General features: G+C 35.3%; 3 protein-coding genes across 4 annotated transcripts; all 3 read left to right on the top strand.

Annotated features, from left to right (window-relative positions):
- Window positions 1-504: 504 nt before the first annotated feature.
- On the top strand, window positions 505-2,063 carry LOC132905763 (uncharacterized). Its single transcript, XM_060957344.1, has 4 exons — window positions 505-747; window positions 1,200-1,311; window positions 1,365-1,554; window positions 1,843-2,063. The coding sequence occupies exons 1-4, from the start codon at window positions 571-573 to the stop codon at window positions 1,985-1,987; spliced, it is 624 nt and encodes a 207-aa protein (XP_060813327.1). The 5' UTR covers window positions 505-570; the 3' UTR covers window positions 1,988-2,063.
- A 952-nt stretch (window positions 2,064-3,015) lies between these two features.
- Window positions 3,016-4,974, top strand: LOC132905811 (proteasome subunit alpha type-3). Its single transcript, XM_060957465.1, has 4 exons — window positions 3,016-3,172; window positions 3,262-3,344; window positions 3,526-3,917; window positions 4,577-4,974. Exons 1-4 carry the CDS (start codon window positions 3,152-3,154, stop codon window positions 4,843-4,845), a joined length of 765 nt encoding a protein of 254 aa, XP_060813448.1. The 5' UTR covers window positions 3,016-3,151; the 3' UTR covers window positions 4,846-4,974.
- A 441-nt stretch (window positions 4,975-5,415) lies between these two features.
- On the top strand, window positions 5,416-16,641 carry LOC132905809 (green-sensitive opsin-like). Of its 2 annotated transcripts, XM_060957463.1 has the most exons (7): window positions 5,420-5,764; window positions 6,013-6,199; window positions 7,971-8,065; window positions 10,618-10,728; window positions 12,604-12,863; window positions 14,101-14,216; window positions 15,372-16,641. In XM_060957463.1, the coding sequence occupies exons 2-7, from the start codon at window positions 6,059-6,061 to the stop codon at window positions 15,576-15,578; spliced, it is 930 nt and encodes a 309-aa protein (XP_060813446.1). In that variant the 5' UTR covers window positions 5,420-5,764; window positions 6,013-6,058; the 3' UTR covers window positions 15,579-16,641. The 2 variants fall into 2 exon arrangements, with proteins under 2 accessions (XP_060813445.1, XP_060813446.1); XM_060957462.1 differs by having other exon boundaries at window positions 5,416-6,199.
- Window positions 16,642-23,833: the final 7,192 nt, after the last annotated feature.

Below are 23,833 nucleotides of genomic sequence, written 5' to 3'. Positions count from 1 at the left end.
GTGTAATTTTTCATTTCCAAAATTTTCATAAATTCATGGAAATCCGCAATATGTTAATCAGTAAAATTTATTTATTCGTGTAAAATAACGATTAAGAATACATAGAAGAAAATTTGTAGAAGTTATTTGCAAGAGTTTTCACCGTTTATTTCCGTCAACGTTGACGAAAGAAAGTTCACGTGGTGCGTGGCTAATAAACGTTATTAACAATTGTGTATGGAACACCATCACAATGGGTGAAAACAAAGAGAGATTGGCCATAGTTTTGATGCGCGTAGATAAAAAATAAACGAGCTGTACGGTTTGCTGGCAACAGAAAACGTCACCTTATAAAAATCATCGCCCCCATCGTCTGCAACGTTACTTTAGTTCTTCTTATGTCGCGAAGTACACGACTTTTCTCTTACACGAGAATTTACAATAATTGTTTCTTTGTACGATGTTCGTACGATACGATGAATAATTTCGATTATAATTAATACTTGATTTGTTGCGTGAGATACTTTTAGTTTGACCAAAAGGTCCAGTTTGTTGTGTATATGGTGAGAAATTAAATTAAGTTGGCAGAAAATGATGTTAAATGCGAAGATTTTGATTATCATGGGAGTAGTGATTTATGGGGTTATTGCTAGAAACATGGAAAGCAATAAAGAGCTTCTTAAGGAAACAAATAATAAGAAGCATGGAGTTTCTATGTTGATGGAAATAGCGAAGGAGCTTGTACAAAGATCCTCGACTAGCAGTCAGGTATGTCATCATATAATAATATATTATAAATATAATAGTGAATTATATTTATTATCTACATATTTAATATCGTATACAAGGTATTTCTTGCACCTTGGCTTACGCCAAATAGCTTTATATTCAATTTAATAAAGTGGAGGCGACTTGAATCTTTGATTTCGACTCTGCTTCAGAAGCAAACACATATACCTCGTGTTGCACTATTCGAAATTATTTAATTTTAATTCGTGAAATATTCGTCTACGTAGTTTCAACATTTTTGGTGAGAAATATCTTATATAGTAATAATATAATAGTAATAATAATAGTAATAATATCTTATATAGTAGCATAATAAAGATAACAGAAATTATTACAAAACTGAACATACTGAAGTAATTTTGTCAGAAATTATAAAATAAACGAATTAAGAATAGATGAAGTATTAATTTTTAACGATACAATCGTTACAGGTATTGAATCTGAATTTATCAAATTTGTTATTACTTTTGGTATTGAAAGCAGTCGTATTTGGAGCAGGATATCTAGGCCATCATGGTTACAAAGGACGCGACTTAGAAGAAGGTGTATTTTATCGAAACAATTATCAAAATTGGACAATGTTTTCTTATATTTAGATATACGAAATATTGAAAATAATAATATATTTCTAGAAAATGTGATATCTGAAGCTGAAGTTACGTTGGCATTAGGATACTTAATGGGAGATACCTGTCTGTATAGAGCAGCTTGTGAAGAACCTCACGTTGCGAAAGAATATCTAGGAGCTGCAGAAATGATCATCCAAACGATAAAATTGCTACCCCAGTACGTAATTTATAATACATTTTTTAAAATATATCTTTTAGTTCGCCTAACACTAGACTATGAATTTTCATGCCTTTATGAAGAAAAGGTACAAAGAATAAACATAATGCATATAATATTCAAAAATATATAAAATATACAAAGTAAAGTATTTGTTATACATAATATTTAGTACATGAAATAAATGTATACTCAGGTCCCATTTCTTTAATTGTGTTCATAAAGGCATAAATATACATAAATATTCGTAGTTTACAATTTTTAAAAATAGCTGTATCTATTTTTCAGAGGTTCGTCGATTGAAGGGAAGTACGAGGAAATAATGGCGGAATTCCGAAAAGCCATCGAACATGGTGTTGCAGATAATTGCCCGTCTCAATATACTTGCAAGAAAGAGAGTATTAAGAATTTTTTGAAGGAAGAAGGGAAATGAAAATATGCTGAATTAATAGTTGACGCTCTGGAAGAACTTACAGTATTTGTTGGATGCTTTCAAAAATAAATTGTATGCTTCTAAATGACTCCTTTAATTTTTTACAATTATTATTATTATTTGTCCATAGAGCTCTCTTTTGTTATTTGTCAATTTGATAAGCAGTATCAATTGAAAAAAATTAACTTTTATCAATTATCCTTTTTTAAACAAATTGATCATTTTCTAGTAACGTCATAAGTTACAATAATTGTTAGGCTTTAGATAATTAATTTTTGACAATGTAAAAACCGAAGTGCTTAGGAGCACCAAGAATTGAACTTGAAATATTTTTATTGCACAGAAAAATTTTATTTTATTAGTCTAAACATTTAATCCACAATACTTTAACCTTTTTTTATCTCTATACTACCTACATATTTTAAATATACTATATAATATACTTCAATTGTTGTAATTTAATTTGTATCTATTTGATATGCTATTGTATATAGTAACATTCCTTCCCCTCTAACCTCAAACTATAAAGTAAGCTAAATCATTTCAGAAAACGTCAAATTTGATATTTCTTCTGTGTAACATTATCATTATACATATAGATATATCTAGAATTTTATGATTCGTGTATCATAAAGCTTGAAGTATTGCTAACAATATGCACGCAGTATATCTGCATAATTTTAACATATTACATATTTAGTTACCTGCTTCTTCCTCCAAAACTATCAAGAATCCTACTTCGCAGTTTCAAATTCGTATTAATACGCGCCATCTTGATGTTTTCTAACATTCCTTTCCTAGAAATGATTTAATTTTTATTCAAAACACGTAAAAACAGTGGTATCTGATAAAATATGCATTATCTTAAACATAACGAGATACTTAATTAAAACGTTAAACGTTGATTTGCCTAATTTTTCCTATTTTATTTCACTTTTACGACGAAGAAATAACGCGTCACTGTCTCAGTAGTTTAAAAACTAAAAGCTTTCGTATTCGCCGCCAGACGTCAGTTCTGCAGTTTGACAACTAACCTATCCTGATGAGACATACAGTACTGACGATCAAGTTTTGATTTTCGCCTATTCACGCCGTTTGAGCGTATAAACAATTTTTGCCTGTAATAGTATTACAATACTTACAACTACGATTGACTAAAAAAAAATGAGTTCCATAGGCACAGGGGTAAATATATAGTGTATTAATTTAAAAGAAACTGTGATAATCCATTAGTTATAAACAATAATAAAATATAACCTCCTTCTGATTTTCAGTATGATTTGTCTGCTTCTCAATTTTCACCTGACGGACGTGTGTTTCAAGTGGAATATGCACAAAAAGCCGTCGAAAATGGAGGGTGAGTGTTCAAATAATTTTATTTGCCAATTTATCCTAAAAATATCTTTTGCGAATTTGGTTATCTACACCATTCACAAGACTTCAAAGATACTGCAGTGACACAGAGAAATTTCAATAATTTATAAACTTTTGTTACAGTTTAAAATATTTATTTGAAAATTATATTGCTTTGATTATAGAACAGTTATAGGATTAAGAGGAAAAGATGGCATTGTATTTGCTGTGGAAAAGATAGTTACTTCCAAGCTTTATGAGGCTGGCACGAATAAAAGAATATTCAATATAGACAAACATCTTGGTATGGCAGTTTCTGGTTTGATATCCGATGCCAGACAGATCGTAGAGATCGCTAGATCCGAAGCGTCCAGCTACAAATCCCAATATGGAATTGGTATTCCTCTGAAATACTTAAATGAAAGAGTTTCTATGTACATGCATGCGTATACTTTGTATTCGGCAGTCAGGCCATATGGCTGTTCTGTAATACTTGGTGCGTATGAACACGATGGTCCGGCTATGTATATGATAGATCCTTCTGGAGTTTCATATGGGTACTATGGTTGTGCTGTTGGTAAGTATTAATGTATTTGATATGTCCATTTTAAATATATACATATGATTATTTCTATGAACATCAGAAATGTAAAAAATTATTTTATAGATATTTCGATTTTTTTCACATTATTAGTTAAAGAAATCTCACTTTTTTTAAATGGAATTATACATTTTCTCATATATCATTGGGTACAATTTTTAATTTTTTAGAAAAAAATATTAGAATACTTTGGTAAAAAAGTGATTAATTTGAAAGATATTTTGACTTTAATCTTGTAAAACTTATTGTATGAAAGGCAAGGGAAGGCAACGCAACGTTTTTATGTTTATATTTTCCTTGCCTTCCATACGATAAGTTTTACAAAAGTAAAGTTAAAATATCTTTCAAACTAATCATTTTTCAATCAAGGTACCTTAATACGTTTTTGTAGAGAATTAAAGTATGCATAGAATGGTATATAAGAAATTGTATACCTTCATTTTAAAAAGTTATGTTATTGAAATCTCTGACAAATAAGAAAGTGAAAAAAGAATCGATATATCTTATTAAGCTTTCTCCATGAAATCAAACAACTATCATCTGAAACATTTTTCGAATTTCTGATATTTATAGAAATAATCAGGTGTATATATTTAAAACGGACATATTGTATATTTAAATATATCATTCTATAGGCAAGGCAAAACAATCTGCAAAGACGGAAATTGAAAAATTGAAGCTATCTGAAATGACTTGCAATGAATTAGTAAAAGAAGCAGCACGTATAATTTATCTTGTTCACGATGAATTAAAAGACAAGCAGTTCGAACTTGAAATGAGCTGGGTTGGTAAACATACGAATGGAAGGCACGAGCGCATACCGGCGGACGTAAAAGCTGACGCTGAGGCAAAAGCGAAACAAGCAATGGCAGAAGATTCAGACAGTGACACAGAAGACATGTAAATTGACTCGATAGTCTTAAAGATACTTTTTATATTGTAAGTTATAATTTAAATACCTACAAATTACTGCAACAAATTTATTGTCACCTTGATATAGACAAATAAAGAATACTGTCTGTTGTTTATAAAATTGCACATTCTCTCTTTTTAATATAAAGCATCATTTAGTTTCATAATTTCTCGATGTGTTACAAACGAATGTTATGGATTTCTTTTATCAATTTACCACCAATTTACCAGTGTGATATAACTTTTTAATCTGCTCGAAAAAAAATCCTGCATCACACATCCATTCGTTAAACGTAAGTTCTGTAAACAATCGGAGGCCTGTCATCCGCAATAATCCACAAATAACGAGTACGGTTTTTCCTGTCGTTAATTGGATTTGCAAATCCTTTTCTTCGCCGAAAATGGATTTTTTGTACTCTACTTGACGCAAAGGATACAATACAACAAAATCAAGTTTGCTTAAAAAAATAATTCTTAGCAATTTGTAAGAAATTTCCTTTATACGTAATTCCAATTTGAACTCTCTGTCTAATCAAAATATAACACAGAATCCAAACAAACTCGATTCCAGCATCAGCTCTCAGGATTGTACTTCCAACCAGATCTCCAGTTCTTTCATCACCTAGTTTCCATCATGATACATCTATCCTCAAGAGAGAATATCCTTACCCAATGCAATTAAGTGCACCAAGTGACCGGAGGTTGAAAACAATATGACCATGTGATTGTTGATTTCATCCTGATGGAATGAAACTGGCAACCGCGAGGGGTTGAAAGGGGGTTGCTGCTGTAGTTTCGCGCATGCTGTTTCTACCTGCCGGCAAGAGGGTTGGTTTTAGCGGGTAACGGCGACTGATAGAGAGTACGTGCAGCCGGAGGAAAGGGTAGTTTCATCCGGGCTTTATATAAGGGTAGGTACAGTTTGAAACTTAGTCATAAACTGCTTTTGGTTGATGCATGTAGTCCGCTTCTTGCGCGACTTCGAAAAGGAACGTGATCTATCCGACGATTAACGCGTTCAATCGACACGTGGTGCTTTTTCGTTTGCTTTTTCTCCTTTTTCGTGTCGGTGATAAAAAAAAAATAAAAAAAAAAAAAAGCGGAAAAGTGTAGAAGTGTAAAGGCAGAGAAATATAGGAAGAATGTCCTTGAACCGTAGCACCGTGGACAATGTCGTTTACGATGCCGAGGATCAAGTCAGTCCGATGGTGTACGTCGCTGCAGCGATCGCATTGGGATTTATTGGATTTTTTGGTTTCACCATGAATCTTCTGGTGGCGATCGTGATCGTCAAGGACGCACAGATACTGTGGACACCCGTCAACGTGATCCTGGTTAATCTCGTCGTAAGACATCAAATAATAATTCTTGAAACGATATTAGCTGATTTTATGACGTTTTTCATACTGGTTTTTGAAGTTTGCGAGGGATGATTTATAGATGTTAGTTTAGTAAAAATTTTAGTTTAGTCAATTCATTTTGGAATGAATAAGAATATTATTTGCTTCGGTATTTAGAAATTATTTGTTCATAATTACAGTCGACAGATATCTATCATCCTTTTCAAAATTGTATTGTGGCAAAATAGAGGTCTAAATAAATCAATATTTTCCATTCTTCAAACCCCGTATCCTCTTGCATACTAATTTACTAATAATATTAGCGAATTTACAAGTTATAAATTGTAGATTATACACGTCTGCTTTACAATTTTATAATCTTATATAGAATAATCAAGTAATTCGTAATTTGTAAATTTTACTTGTAAAATTTTATTTCTTTTCTGTTTAAATGAAAGAGGATATCGTTAAAAGTGTTTATGTGAAATCTCAGTCGTATAATTCGCATAGGAGATGTTAAGGTTCGTGGATGCGAATAATTCATACGTCTTTATATCGCGCCTCTATGCAATTCTTTAGCGCGGTGCTAATTAGACGTATTAGTTACACTCTACGTTATTCATATAGAAACTGTGTCATTCGATATTATGCAAATGAATCGTTTACTTTCCTCTTCCATGGGAAACTAGATATACCTATAACTTGATTGAATTCTTATAATTTAAAAATCCAGTTATCGAAATTGTCGTAAATTTTATTACTTTTATGAAATTCTACCTTCTGACTAATTGGTAAGCGAAGATTCAGTTGATCGAAAATTCTAATTGGCGAATCTGTGGAATAAATTTATTTTCTATTGTTTTGGATTACAATCGCGGGAGAATTTTAACCGAAACCATGACGAGCAATTTGGAAACCAGTATTTACGTAGTTCGTATTTTTATTAGAAATATTAAAATCGATTCTCGTCACATCTATTTACTCCATTAATTTAATCAAAGCTTCGCGTACATTAATTTTCCATCGTATAATTGATGTTTTCGACTCTTTCATTTTCAATTATAACGTTGAGGAATGTTGTCCTTTCGATCAATTTTATTACAGAACTATTAACGCATCGTCGATTTATATCTCTGCTGAATTTTGTAAGAACGTTCCATACAATCTTGATTTCTTTCCCGGGGATGAGGCTAGAGAAGAGGATAAAGGCTCTGAAATTCGAGGAATTATAGTTGAAGAAGGTGGGGTTGCGCGTACTCTGGTAACGAAAGTGACTAGAAGAAATTCTTCTGGAAAGAAGAATCCAGCTCGGAGTACTAAGTCGATAAAATTCGTGGAGCTTTCACGGCAGCCTTATGTGTTATCACATCTTTCTAACTTTAATTTTCGTCCGTCTGTTTTCCTTTTATGATACAATTATTCGGCGAGCTGGAGATACGCAACGATGGAAAAAAAATATAGGAGAGCGTGAATATTTATAAAGTCACGGGCTTCACAGTGGAATCTACCGTAACAGAACGATATTTTTCCGCGTCGTTTGTGTCAATCATTCCTCTAATGGCATCCTCGTAGCACCGTGTTTTCATCGAATATCACCGAAAATATTTCCATTGTAGAATCGAATACGAGCGTTGAATGGAAATTGAAAAATTGCGAAAGTTCTCTGATCGTTTGTTTTTTCTTTTATTTCGTTTTATGTGATAATTGTTTTACACGTTTGTTCCTTCGTTGGAGTAAAGATTCAATTTGAATAATTTAAGGACAATTTTTACTTCAGGTTGGCGATTTCCTGGTGGCTGCGTTTGGAAATCCTGTTGCGATGGTTTCTGCTATCACAGGCGGATGGTACTGGGGCTACAAAATGTGCCTCTGGTATAATTTATCGTTTATTAAACGTAATCGCATGAAACTTCTCCGAGGCATATCAACTACATACGAGACGATATTCCCTTTCATCCTGAACGAATGTAATCTTTCTATTATTCCCTTTTCTTACTCGCTTTTGTTGTAATCGCGATGCACATCGTGGTTTCTTGCGGTAGAAAATAATTGAATCTCGGATAAATGTAATCTTCTCGCTGCCGTTTAAAGCGGCTGACTCCGACGAACGGAAAGAAACTCGGCCAACTTTTACTGAAAATTAATGGCTGAGCAGAATTGTTTTCCCCACGGTTTACAGTTGAAAATTAAAGACAAACGTGAAAATGTCTGATAAAGAATTCGCATTACGGAATTGCGATTAATTTACTCTACCTCGATTTACGCTATAATTAGTTTACGCTATCACTATCGGCTATTTACGGAATACGGTAAAATTTCTTGTTATGTGAAATGGCAACGACACTCCGTGATCCTTGGTGAAAGGAAAAATTGGATTCTTTGTCGTGACAGATCTAACGCTACTGCGCCAGTATTGGTAGGCATGTACGTACACAGTGAATTGTGCCATTTTTTTTTATAACGAGCTTGTAAAGCAACATACGTAAGCTACAAAAGCTACCATTGAAAGGGGAAGATTTTTCTGGAAATAGAACAGCCGAAACACGGCCAACGAAACCAGCCCTTCTCTGCTCTCTTCTATTCCATCTCCGTTGGGAACGTGATTACTTTACAACGTTAAAATTTCGGCCAATGTTGATATTTAATTACGAAGATTTCACAAATGAATAACTCGTTCTCATCTTCTTAACTTATTTCATTCAAATATTTCTCTACGTTAATTTAAAAGTTTTGTTCACTGATTCTCTATGATGCAGCACTTTTTTATACAAAATAATCGCACGAGATACAGAATAATCGTTCACAAGAATTAGAATATCCAAGGAAAACGAAGTAGAAGTACTACTTATGTTACTACTTATGTTCCAAATGAAACTTCAAAGCACAAACGCAATGTGCGAATGTTGTGACATTCCCTGTCATGCGCGTTTCGCTCGTAGAATTTCAATAGCACGCACAGAAAATTCATTTATTTAATACGTTAATGCTCATTATCGGCACGAATGTAATTATCATTCAAGATGCGGTTCGTTAAACGCAATTATCGTAAGATAAGTCTGCGAAACTTTAGTCTATTCGAGTTCTTTTCTGTTTAGAAAAATTATCGTCTATTTCATTTGGTTAACTTTTATCTTCTTTCAGGTAAGTAATTATCGACTGGCCCATTTTTTCAGTTGCTGGTTATTTCATTTTCGCTTCCTCTCGTTAACTCTTTAATTCCTTTAATTCAGCGACTACTTTTAGCGTTATTTTTCTATATTTTTTTATCTTTGGATATAGCTATTATCATTGCAGCATGAGCATTGATGATCAATGATGATTTTATATATGTACATCTTAATACATGTATACGCTTTTAGAGAAAATTATTAGTCATTTATCATCAGTGTAAATGTGGGATATAATATAAAATTAAGTATTTTCGAGTTCAAATTGTCGAGGCTCGAAAGTGTTTAATAAAAGAACGTAAAAGTGAGCCGAGTATCTTTTACGAATTATTTTTGCTTTCGTTTTGTCACAAAATTTGATGAATTTCCTCGTTAACGGAACGTACAATTATCCCTGGAACTAATAATTCCTTAGGATTCGTAGAACGGACGAGTTTCGTTATAACGAGATGAAACGTTCGCTCTGTCGCGGTCTCGTAAAATCCTGTGTCTTTTTCAGGTCATTAAATATGGTGTCGCGACGACGAAATTAAGAGAAAGTATCTGGCGCACGGTGTACCTACCGCAAAGTGGAGTTTCGTGGTTTGCCATCGTTTAAACGTTCGACAAACATTCAAAGAATTCTTCGTGGAAACCGTAAATGATAAAAGCAAACAATGTTACGTCTAAGTCCGAGAGAGAATTGGGAATAAACGTATATTTCTAGTGAACAGTTGAGAAATGTAAATCGACACGATTGTAGTCCGAAATCGACGTCGTCATACAGGATGTTCCGGTTCCTCTCTATAAAACGATCCTGGCATATTTTCTAAATAAAAGCTTAAAAATATATCCTTCGATCAAATATAGATTCATAAAAAGTTTATAGAAGAATTATAATTTAAAATAAAACTGGTTACAATAATTATTCGTATATCTTACTGCTTTTTGATGATACTTTTATATCTGATAGAATTGTAACTTTAAAGTTTCATTGGTTTATTACAATAATTAATTAAAGTTAATGGTTTATTACAATAATATATTATTCTGACTGCGATAACCCGACTGATATTAATTTATAAAAATTTCAGATTCCCGTGATACTTATAGAGTAAAATACGCCAAAGATCCCAGGTCGAAATCAAATCTAACAATTTTCATAAATTTCATTAACCTCTCGCCCACTTTCTCCTGCCCAGAATGATTAATATTAACCAAAAATCTTCGGCTTGTTACAGTTTCATTGAAACAACGTTTTTTTTTTGTTTTTCAAAGCTACGCTTGGTTCATGTCCACCCTGGGGTTCGCCAGTATCGGGAACCTGACAGTAATGGCTGTTGAAAGGTGGTTACTGGTAGCCAGACCGATGAAAGCTCTGTCCATAAGGTGAGAATCATTCCATTTACTTTTACTTTATTTGACAGTCATAGATGTTTCGTCAAGGTGAAGAAAAGTGGCCTTGACTTTGTTAGTCGAATTGTGGAAAACACGACGGACGTTCCGCTCCGAAAATCTCAACTCGTCGCGACACACGTGCACGTGAACAATGTAGAGAAGAAATGGATCGTAACACTCGATGTTTTTCTTTGCTCTGTCTAATTACACGCTGAGACACGTCGCATGTCAAATCGAATAACGCAAAGGCGAATCGATCGTCCGTTCCGCTTACAATTACAAGTTATGGCTTTTCAGATCAATCTTATGAATCGAGCGTTTATGTAAATACAGCTTCATGTTTATGTAAATGGACGTTCACGGCGAGAAATAATTACTAACTTGTAAACACTCGGAAGATAAAAAGCATAACAGTGAACAACTAGCTTCAGAGATCAGAATTTCTGATGTCTCAACAGGGACTCGCCAAACAACTTTCAATCGCAGTCTTTGAACTTTATAGTGGGAAAAATTTGTATCGCAAGCTGAGAAAATCTTACGAAAATTCTTGACTCTTTACAGAAATTCGGACAAGCCTTTTCTAACAATTAGTTTAAAAAAAGTAGTAGCATTCTTTAATAACCCGCGAGAGTTGCCTGTGTAATTATGAACGTCGTTCTAGATTCTAGAGAATAAGTTCAAGATTAAAAATCCGCGTGAACCACTTCAACGGTATTTTACCGATCTTCTAATCAATTTTGGATTAGCAATGTCAGTCTTCGTTCTTTAGACGCTTCTTAAAGTTCAGCTTTTTATTCTTGCGTTAAGACAGAATGGTGTTTCGACGATAAAAAAAGAAAACGCGTAGAGAAATGTTCTTAAGTGTTTACGCTACGATGATAAAGGAGAAAATAAATTTTCCTGGCTGCAAGCCACGATTACTTTGCCGAAGACCGTAAACGAAGTCATCGTCTAACGTGAAAATTTTTGCCGACAATCATTGACCAACCAAAAGCCGAATTAAACTGACGCTGATAACAGAACGTACGTTATCGCTTGAACACGTTCGGATGTGACACGTGTTTCTTGGCAAAAGAAGATTTTTTTTTCCTACTTTGTTCTCATCGATATTGAAATTTTAATCGATCCCAATAAAAATAGTCGTACAAAATGTTCCAGTAACATCCTTGAAGAAACATTCTGTTGCAAATTTTGGATACAATTTTTTCAAAATGTGCAACGTGTCTTCCGTGATTATTCTACATAAATGAATTTTTTATTTCTCTGCCAAGTTATTTAAAAACAAAGAAAGACGCTAATTCTCGAGATACTCTGTATTGCCTATGCAATTACCTACTATACTAAGTATACTAAATATTATAAATACATACTATACTAAATAATATTGTTAGAATTTAATCTTGAAATAAAGATTAATAATCTGTGGAAGACACGATGTTTGTGTTGAAATAATATTCAGTGATGTTTATCACACAGAACTACAGAACCTGATGTATATAAGCTAATGATATAATTAACAACGTATGGATGATTGTTGATTGTTGGCCAGCTACTCTCAGACTAGACTTAGGTAGTAACCCATGAATCCTTAAATACTTTGAACCCCACTCTCTATACAGTAATGAGTATGACCTGTGTAAGTGTCCTGTTCAAATGCCTGCGTGTCTGTGTAAGGGTACTTATGCCTATGCGTGAAATATCGCCGTATTCCAACAAATATACTAAATATGATTGCGGATTTTGTCAATACCACTTAATGACGAAATCCGTAATCACTTGGTTGCCAACCCATTACGCACGCTGACGATAAGTTGCCTTATAATTTTACTCTACGCACTGTCTGTACGAATCGTCTGTTTTCGACAGGTATGCGATAACACTTGGAATCTTCGTCTGGATCTATGCACTCTGCCTCTCTCTGCCACCACTATTTGGCTGGGGTAGTTACGGTCCAGAGGCAGGAAACGTGTCTTGCAGCGTGTCCTGGGAAGTACACGATCCTCTTACCAAAAGCGACAGCTACATAGGATTCATCTTCGTGTTTGGTCTGATCATCCCCGTCTTGGTGATCAGTAGCAGTTACGTGGCAATTATAGTGACCTTGAGAAAAGTGCGAAAGAGAGCAGGTAAGCTAGTTCCTGAACGGAATCTTTTCTAAGAACTTGCAAGATCTGATCGAGTCTGATAGAAATCTCCTCGGAATTACAGTAAAGCTCCGTTTATGTAAACTTGGCGGCAGATAAGCGATTCGTACAATAGGAATTCCTTGCAATATTTCTTTTTTATTTAATTTGCACTTTACAATTTGTCCAGCTAAACATTTGACAAATTCTTCTAATTTAATTGCTAAATAACACGTGGATGGCTGTCCCCAGCGGGATACCATCTTCGGGTTTGAATATTTTATTTCTTCAGTTTTTTTGTTTTGTTTTTTTTTTTTTTTATTATTCAATTTGTACTTTACAATTTGTCCAGCTGGACGTTCGATAAATTTTTCTAGCTTAATTGTTAAATAACACGTGGATGACTACCCCCAGCGGGACACCATCTTCGAGTTTGACTATTTTATTTCTCACCTAGAAAATTGAACATAAGAAAATTTCTATTTTTTTTTATTATTTAATCTGTACTTTACAATTTGTCCAGCTGGATGTTCGATAAATTTTTGTAGTTTAATTGCTAAATAACACGCGGATGGCTACCCCCAGAGGGATACCATCTTCGAGTTTGACTATTTTATTTCTTCAGCTTTTTTGTTTTTTTTTTTATTATTTAATTTGTACTTTACAATTTGTCCAGCTAGACATTTGGTAGATTTTTCTAACTTAATTGCTAAATAGCATGTTGATGGCTACCCCCAGCGGGATACCATCTTCGAGTTTGACTATTTTATTTTTGACCTAGAAAATTGAACATAAGAAAATTTCTATTTCTTTTATTATTTCATTTGTACTTTACAATTTGTCCAGCTGGACATTCGATAAATTTTTCTAGCTCAATTGCTAAATAACATGTTGATGGTTGCTCCCAGCGGGATACCATCTTCGAGTTTGTCTATTTTATTTCTTTAGTTAGGTCAGTGGGGTGTTTTCTCTTTAGTCTTCTTTTTATGAGAGTTTTACTCGCTTCAGCAGCCAACTGGTGCTCGCAATATGCATGATTTTTCATTTATACGATATGATTTTTCGTTCAAATAAACGAGCTCGATCGACGGAAGGCTGTTTGAGCGCTAAATGATGAAATTTCAAATACATAAACGAAGCTAATACGAACAGAGTTCTTCTGTAGTTTGCCTTTTGTATTTGTGAAAGAGCCATACTTCCGTTGCTCACGCTGGTAGCGCGAAAATAATTTGTTTCACAGGCGCAAGCGGAAGACGCGAGGCAAAGATCACGAAAATGGTTGCACTAATGATAACTGCTTTCCTGCTCGCCTGGTCGCCTTACGCTGCTCTCGCGATCGCCGCACAATATTTCGACGTAAGTAGTAAATTCATATCCAAGAGTATGATCGTGTAAAGTGGTCACAGTTCCATGATTTCACGCAGAAAATTTTACAACTTCCTCTTATTACTTACATCGATCTTACATCTTTTCTTAATGTTATCGGGGGAACAATTTCTAATTTTGTTCTTGCAAAGTTTCGTTAACGCGCCAAGTAAAATTCAAGTTTTCATTGATAGAACCGAGATAACACTAAAACTCGTGTTACGAGGTTCTTCACCATCAAGAGCAGTTTCATATTAATATGTAAGATCGACTGAAATTGAGAAAGCTGTATCGTTGCACGCGATACGAGATGCACCTTTGTTCGTACACCGTGAACGATTTGCATATCTATACGTGTAGGGTGAAAGTATTTCGTTATAATTTCGTATTACCAGCAGGTGCCATTAACAGACGCAGCGCCATAACGATGCTCGTTAAATATCGTCACTCGTTTCGTATGTATTCGATGATACTTTGTGTTTCAAACTGGTCTGAACCTAACATTGAACATCGCCATCGACGCTTAACAGTACAGAGAGAAAGAGAAAGAGAGAAGTTAACTAGTCGTTTGAACTTTCGATCTTATAAACATAATGCTGGAATACAACGATATTTCACGCATAGGCACAAATACTCCTACACAGTCACCCACACAGGCATTTGAACAGGATACTTATACAGGATTCATACTCATTACTGTATAGAGAGTGGGGTTCAAAAGTATTTAAGGGATCATGGGTTACTACTTAAGTCTAGTCTGAAAGTAACTGGCCAACAACCAACAATTCTTCCATACGTTGTTAATTATATTGCTCGTTTGTATATATCAGGTTCTGTAGTTCTGTTTAATAAACATCACTAAATATTATTTCAACACAAACATCGTGTTTTCCACAGATTATTAATCTTAACTTCAAGATTAAATTCAAACACATAATAATTCCTTTAAGGAAATATCCTTTAAGGATATCCTTCCCTTAAGAATCTTCCATTTTTTAATATAATCATGTCCATGATAATTTATTTAGAAATCACAACGCTATTGGCAGACGATACAACAACCGACAAAACTTATTACGCAGCTAATAGAAATCGTTGTCAAGAGACAACAAATTACTCTAACAAAATCTTCGATTAATTTTCTAGGCGAAGCCATCGGCATCGGTGGCTGTGCTTCCGGCGTTATTGGCCAAATCCTCCATCTGCTACAACCCCATAATCTACGCAGGTTTAAACAGCCAATTTCCCCGCTCTCTGAAGAAGATCTTCGACGTACGAATCGCGAGATCCACCTTACCAGACAGTCAAAACACCGCGTTGACGTTGTTGAACAGACAAGAGCAAAGGAACTGAGGGCCACTGTCTCTATCGAGCAACGCCATAAGTGTCTGCAGCTATGTAGACGTTGGATGAATCGTGGAACCATAGAATATAATTCGTCTTAACAACGTGGTTCTTCCTTCTCGCCCCTCGGTTGTTTGCTTTCGCCTCTTTTCGCCCGCTGAATTTGCTTATCCGATTACGGATTCACGTACGTGAGCGGATCTTTTGTTTTTGCGATCGAATTAGTCGCGAGAACCGTGTTGAATTTTGCCGGAATACGCTAAACGTTCTTTCGTTTCGATGCGAATATCTTAACACCTGGTGGAAGTTTCGAAAATCGCGGAGAAAAGCAAACGATACGCGTTCTTTTCTTTCGTTTTCCAGTATTTTCGTTTGCTTTTTACAGTCTTCGTGACTCTCACGCGTTCCCATGTGTTAATTAATGCGTGAATCTTTTTTCGCTGCTTGGTTCCACCGATGAACGTCGCAGTGTGTCTCTCGAAGATCGTTCGTGTAATGAATCATGCGAATAAGAAGAATTGAATTTCATTACGGTTTGGTCTCGCGCAGCGTGACATTTCTTTACCTTCTTCTTCTTCTTCTTTGATTTCATTTTCTTTCTATCATTCGTAGCAGGTAGCTTGAATATATTTTGACGCAGGTAAATTGCTAAAATGCCGAATAAAAGAAACACCGAAGTTTTGAGTAGAGTAAAATAGAGTTATTTGAGTTCGAAGGATATTTGAGTCAAGCTAAGTAATTTGCCTTGCGCTTCGCCGAATCTCACAATGAACAATTTCCAAGCAAGCCACGTTTCGAGATATTCGACTTGTTAATCACGCGATAAACGAGAAGAGGGCTGATCATAATGTCACCGAGAGAAACGATAAGAATCTTGATTAAACTTCATTTATAATCTATATTACACGCCACATGTTTTAAATCCATAAAACGACAATTGGTCGTAAATTAAAACGTGGGAGGAAAAAAGCAAAGCTTGGAGCAATGACGCAATTACGTTATCCATCAAGTATCGATCGTAAAGCAGACGTGTTGTTGTAATTTACAAATAAAAATAGCCAATAAGCAATCATATCTCTCTGTTCTCCATTGAAAGAAACTCTACGCTCGTAGAATAGTAATAGTTGCGCTGTTATTCTTTCTAATTCCTCTTACGAGTTCCAGTCGCGATGGAATCATTATGGATGGCTTTGCGAAGTGTCTATTACGATTCGTAACACGTGCGATTATGGCAAGATAGCGAAAGTGAAATCGCGAGGAAAATTCAACGTCGCTAATCAAACCTTTTCTGAAACAACTGCGTACGATGCGATTGATCCATCCACATACGTAATTTTAAATTCAATCAGAAATCCTAATCGCGATTATATCTGCACGCTCTCCCATATCGTCGTTATTTTTCTTTCGTTATAATTATATTAAATTAAATTCAATTAAATTATAATCATAGCAAAAGAACATACAGTAGTTCACGAAAGTATGGAATATCGCGTGTCACGTAAAACATTTTAAAATTTCACTGGCATCGTGAGACACCGATATCGTGATTATATTGCTAAATTTTAAAACAAATGTAAAAACGTACAAGGAAAGTACACAAGATGTTTAATGCAAGCGCATCTGCTTGCTAAGTGTATCTTCTAGAAATTATAAAACAGCCGAATAAGCCTGGATATTCGATGGAATCGTCTTTGACACTTATTATACGCCCAAGATGACTATCTATGCTGTATACTAATCTTTCACTAACTAATTACTAATTACTAAATAGATATATTTGCGGTAAATATTTCGTGCTTTATACGCGTTTCCAGATTGATTCGAAATATTATTAATACAACGAAGGTAGTCGTTACAACGTTAATGAAATTCCAAGATGTTTTCTATAACATAAAAGTTATACATAAAGGTTTCCTGCAGTGAGCATTCACATATTTTTGCGCGCTATTTTACACCTACGCACGTGATACACAGTTTATGAAGACACTGCAGATGATCGAATAAAAGAATTTTTCCCTGAAATTTTCTGAAAACGCGCGTTTCGATATTCTACGACCGAGACTACGATAGATAATTGTCGTGTCGGTCGATCGTATCGATGCGATTATGGCGAGATAGCGAAAACAGGACTAGGATTTCCATTAATCGAGCGTGTAACGACTGGAGCGAAGAGTGAAAAGGAATGAATGGATACCGTGCGTAATCCGTCTGTGAACGTTTTCACAAGAACGATCGGTATTACGCAACGATAATTGGCCACAGTCTCGCGACTATGAAGATTCGTTCGAGACGACGAGTTGCACGGCCAGCCGTGAGACAGGTTTCGAATAAAAGCAAAAGCCACGGCGAAATGGGACATTGGATCTTGGTTTTTTTATTGCCACATCTTTAGCACGTGATCGTAATACTTCATCGATGGCTAAAGAAAATCTTGGCAACTGATACACGTGCTCGTCGCCCGAGAAACAGAAGAATAGGAATCGTGGGATTAACGAACGAGGAACTATTTGTTCCGGAAGATTTATCGCACAGAACGATTTTACACAGAAGCTTACAAATTTTTATTTTTCTCTATTGTTTATTGTTTTTGATCTTTCGATAAGAGAAACGATATTTTTTCGTAGTTGATCTTCTCTTAATTTTCTTCTCGTAACGTACAAATCCGATCGTACTGTGCAACTTTCGATATTAAATTATCTGCTGATTCAAATAATCCTACCCTGTGTTCAATTTTCTACGAATGAAATTGCTATTTAACAAAGTCGATTTTATTTATCGTATCTTCAACGTACAAAGTTTCCCTCGGTTTACCATCGAAAATTAACAAATCCTTTCAATAATAAGAAACAGCTAACCGAAACTATTTTGTGAAATATATTTTTAGTATTCTTTCACGGATCGAAGGCGTAGAAACTAGATATTTTTGTAGGAAAGCGCGTTGCGAGTTACAGAACGATCGCATCGGGCCGGTGCGCAGTGCAGCATTGGAATGAGAATTGGGAACAAAAATAGGAATTCGCTGGTCGCGTTCGTTCGCACTTTCGCAGATCAGATACACAGGTAATCGCATTAGATTTTGATGTAGAAACGATTTTTACTAACCTGCGTCGATTTTTGGGAGAATTACTGTTTACAATTATATTACTTACAGACTGATGATATCATCGTACAATAAGATCGAAATCGGACGATTATTTCGATTTTTATCCACCGTATACCGCATTGTATGGCGTAACGATTGGAAGCAGATCCGAATACGGGCGAAGCCAGAAAGAAAGAATTAAAAAACGATGGCTTCGAAAGGAGCGTTTGCGATATAAATATTAGTCGAGGCAAACAGCCTTTCTTTAGCATAGAGACTCGTTTACGACGAGAAACCTGCTTCGAACAGGAGTGCCGATCCATTTCGGAAGCGAATTTTTCGAAAGTGGAAGCAAAGATAAAAGTTACTGTTAAACAGGAAAACAGGCGAGAAGAGTTGAGTGGAAAAAGGTAGTTGATGAGAAAAATCGATAAGTTTCTACGTTCAATCGGATAATCCTTTCATTTTGTTAAGAAAAAATTAGTCTACGTTGTTTAAAAGCGCCAGTAACTTTATGGAAGAAGAAGCAAGTGGACGAAATGAAAGAGAAATGATTTTCCCAAACAAAAGCATCAAATTGTGCATAGAAAATATTCCATATTCACCATTAAAATCATCACCGTTGTAACAAATCTTCTACAATTCAAGTAATTTTGTATTAAATCCTCTGCTGTTCCGCCAAACGATTTATAGAAAAGTACTTGACTATTCCATAACAAATCGTCTTTGGTGGAAACAATTCGTTTTAACCGAAAGAAGAGATACAATTTCCCGTTTCGACGAGACGGTCGTAAAACACGAAGAATGGCCCGCAGGAGAGGTCTTCGTTGTCGACGAGGCAGAATCTCTCTTGAACGAAAGAAGAAGAACGAATTTTTTCGACAGCAATACTTTCATTTCCTGACATTTAAATCTTACGTGGAACGAGTTAACCAAATCGATAGAGAAGCAATTAGGACAGAGGAAAAGGGGCAGAAGAACGGTGAACGAATGGAACGGTGAATCTGACGTAGCTTCTGAAATCTGAGCTGTTGAAAATAGGATCCACGTTAAGAGACACGAGTTTCTATTCTTTCGTTGAACAAGGCCATAAACTTGACAAATGAAAGGCGATTTCAGAGCAAGTGTAATTTACCGATATAAATGGCTGTGAAAGGAACTTATCGAGTGGACCACGGTAAAGATCGTACTGCGACTCGATCGATCGCTAGAAATCTAATGGTAAATTGTGGCCAATTCGATTCGATTCGATATACGACCGTCTTGTTATTCAGTTATTTCATCACGAAAGCAAGAAATAAGAAATATTTCGTGTTTTTGGTGGACCGATTCGGTCGGTCGAATTGTTACAGAGCAACGTAGATTGTCATCGGTTTGCAATATACAGCGAATGCAAAGTTTCATGGATATATTACGCGACTAATACACAGTTACGTTATACGGTACGTTATTTTACGCTATTCTTTTATGCTGTTAGGTTGCACCTTTTAAGAAACGAGAGATTATGCGTAGTAAGTTTGCAGATTGAAGTCAGAAATATTGGACTGGCAACTAAGTGATTGCGGAGTTCGTCAATACCGTCTATCGCAGATGATGATGATTTTGTCAATACCATCTATAGCAGATGATGCCAATAGATGGTATCGACAAAATCCGCAATCACTTAGTTGCTAACCCAATAATTACGAAAGAGAACAATCTGGTTTCTGCGATCGTTTGATTAATCTACGTCGCCTCTCTTCGAAAATATGACATTTATCGTTTAATTAGTCGATTAGTTCGCCTATAATACTCTGCTGAGATTTATGTTACAACGGTTTATATTCTCCGACAGCAAGTAAACCCGTTTTGCCTGCAAGATTTATCAAGTGTTGAGAATTCTCAGGTAATAAAAACATGGAGCGCGTGCTTTCAACTTGGAGCAACTCGTAACAGCTTAAAAAAGCAAGTCTCGTTGAAGAAACGTGGCGCAGCCCTACGCTTCTGTTCAAGAAGTGGTCTCAATAAAACTTTTGCTTATATAAAAGTAAATGAGAATGCAAACCATTAAAAGAGTCAGAAAGTTGATTTTCATCTTCTTCGACGGAATAACGCGGAGGAAGAATGAAAAAGAAAAACAAAGTCGTTGGCGAGCGTGACTTTTAAGGAATTTTTCCTCGTCGAATCCTTGAAATTTACGCAGACATTTCACAGCACGCGTTCTTATGTACGTGCGATTTAATAGTACAAAGATGTTTTTCTGCTTGAGACACGCATCGGTCGAGAAAGAAATCGATATGCACGGTACGTGTAATACGCGGTGGTTTCGATATGGGACGGGCCACAGTGCAGCGAACTGTTCCGATAGCAAATCGGTCGCGAACGAGTAACGGTACCGAACCAGTGAAATTTGTCCTAATTCTTTATTTCGCCACGATTCGCGAAACGCTATCTCATGCTTGATACGTTCTATAAAATAGTTTCTTTTTTGTCGCCTATACAAATTTCTACGTTTCATAATTTTTGATCGGGAGTTTCTAGGTCTCGCTCATTTAACATCCGCAATCGTTGTTTTCGATATAAAAATAGGAAAATGTACGTAAATGTAGGAAGATCGCAGGCGAACTCGTAGCAATTACACGTTTGTTTGTTTGTTTGTTTTAATGTTACTTTGCGACTAGAAACGAATATCTTGATATAAAGATACATTCGTCACGTTTGAAAATACTATTGCTACGTTCTTGTCGTTTAAATTGGATTTTATATGGAAACGATATCTCGCTCTGGTTTCCTATGTCTCTGTTGCTTGAATTAAATGCGGTAAAAGTATCGAGAGGTCGAATTATTTCAAAGTGATATGCACCAGCCGTTTCCTACGCTCTTATTTCTTGAATTGAATCTAATAAAACTTTTACGACATCGAATTAGTACCTGCGATTTCCTATATTCTGCAACGTCGATAAAAAGCCTGATGATCGCTCGAAACTTCGATTAGATTAGATTAGATTAAAATTGTTAAGAGTGTAATTAAACGATCGGATATTCGAGATCATTTACTTCGTTTCTGCTTTATATCTAATACGTTCTCCTAAACGGAACCAAGTATTTTACAATGTTTCGAAAGGCGATAGAAATCGTTAAAAATACGAGTTAAGGTAAATGGAAAGTAAATAAAAATATTTGAATCGCGAGATCTTGACGTTTTACTTACGATGATATGCGAGCGTTCCAATTATTTTGACCGTCTGCCACAGGTAAAAATAATTCGACCTGGTCTCGAAGAAAAGAAAATTGTAAAAGAGAAACTCGAGTCCTTCGAGACTTGAATCGAGCGTCCATGTTTCTGGGTGTCCCGGTTTATCCTTCTATCGATAAATTCGTTCGCACAAACGTACGATATTATTACGCGATTATTCGTATAGCGGAACATTTCTTGTACAAATTCCAATTACTCGAACGCAACGAGTCAACATGGATCTAGTTTCTTATCAATCGTGATCGTACCGACCACGATCATATTCCACGCATTTGTATGAGTTTAAAACGTGATTATGCAACTTGGAAAAACTCTAGGAGTTAGTCATTTTTATTTTCCACTTGAGCGTTACACGTTTCGTTTTGCAATTATACGTTGTCTCTGCTAATTTATAATAAACTTGTCGCTGTTGTATTAGAGATTATAAAATGAATACAGCGTCCTTCGATCGATGAGAAAAGTGTACTAGAAACAATTTTGTCTCTGCTAATTTATAATAAACTTGTCGCGGTTGTATTAGAGATTATAAAATGAATACAGCGTCCTTCGGTCGATGAGAAAAGTGTACTAGAAACAATTTTGTCTCTGCTAATTTATAATAAACTTGTCGCGGTTGTATTAGAAATTATAAAATAAATACAGCGTCCTTCGGTCGATGAGAAAAGTGTACTAGAAACAATTTTGTCTCTGCTAATTTATAATAAACTTGTCGCGGTTGTATTAGAGATTATAAAATGAATACAGCGTCCTTCGGTCGATGAGAAAAGTGTACTAGAAACAATTTTGTCTCTGCTAATTTATAATAAACTTGTCGCGGTTGTATTAGAGATTATAAAATAAATACAGCATTCTTCGGTCGATGAGAAAAATGTACTAGAAACAATTTTGTTTTCTTATTGTACACAGATCGGATCGTTGGGCTTTAAAAATTATAAATATCGAAGGTTTAAGTTCGGTTTATCGATCGACACCTAAAAAGAATTGGAAAGTAAGAACTTTTGGAAATCGTAGAAAACGGCAGTAGAATTTAGCTATAAAATTCGCAACCCACGGATATTTATTTCTTTACCTTTGCCTTTAAAGAGTCAGATCTGCCTGAAGCAAATAGTTAGGTCGTCCGGAAAGTTTCTTTCGTTTTATAACGAAATAATGCACGCACATTTTTCGTTTTATATTATTTTATCGAATTACCTATGATCCATTTTCTTCTATCAAAATAAAAATCACAACGTTCGATAGATTAGCTTTCATGTTTGTATAAAAATGCGTCGTTGTAAAAGACGTGCAAGTGGTAAAGACTGCAAAGATACTTTTCGGACTACCTAATACAAATTAGAAATTACACCGTGTGACACAGTTTGATACTTGTAACGGGTAGATTATTAAACATTCCTTTCTCACAGACCCGTTATTTGCTTAATACATTTTCACCGGTCCAACACAAATCATCGTATTAATTCGTCCAGTCATCGTGGCAAAAAATCGCCGTTACTCTATTGCACAATCACATTTTAAGATTTACTCGTCAAATCTTCGACTTTCACTTGTAAGTATCGTCAACTCATTGATACTACTCGTTCATCTTCGAAGAGAATTTGTGGCCTGAAAACGACCAGCCGTTAAATTAATCATCGTGCTCTGTCGTTTAAATTGTAAACCAACTTCTGCGAGCAACTATCGAAGAAAGCTTGCAGCGATTTTGTTTCGACGATTCCACGGCGACGAAAAAAATAATATTCGTGATGACAGAAGCCGCTTATAAACGTCGTAAATACCTACGATATTCGTACATCAATAATATCTGCGAGCGTGAACGATCAGAGAGATGTAGTTCTGTTTGCCATCGACTTAATCTTTGAGCGCAAACGTGTTATTCTTCGCGACATTTACAATTGATAAATTGCTTCCGTTTGTCGTACAAATAGTACGTTCCATCGTCGGTTATTA

This window comes from Bombus pascuorum, chromosome 4, assembly GCF_905332965.1.
Source record: "Bombus pascuorum chromosome 4, iyBomPasc1.1, whole genome shotgun sequence".
In the NCBI taxonomy this organism is placed as follows: domain Eukaryota; kingdom Metazoa; phylum Arthropoda; class Insecta; order Hymenoptera; family Apidae; genus Bombus; species Bombus pascuorum.
The sequence above is the reverse complement of the archived record's forward strand: the minus strand, read 5'-3'. Positions and strand labels throughout refer to the sequence as shown.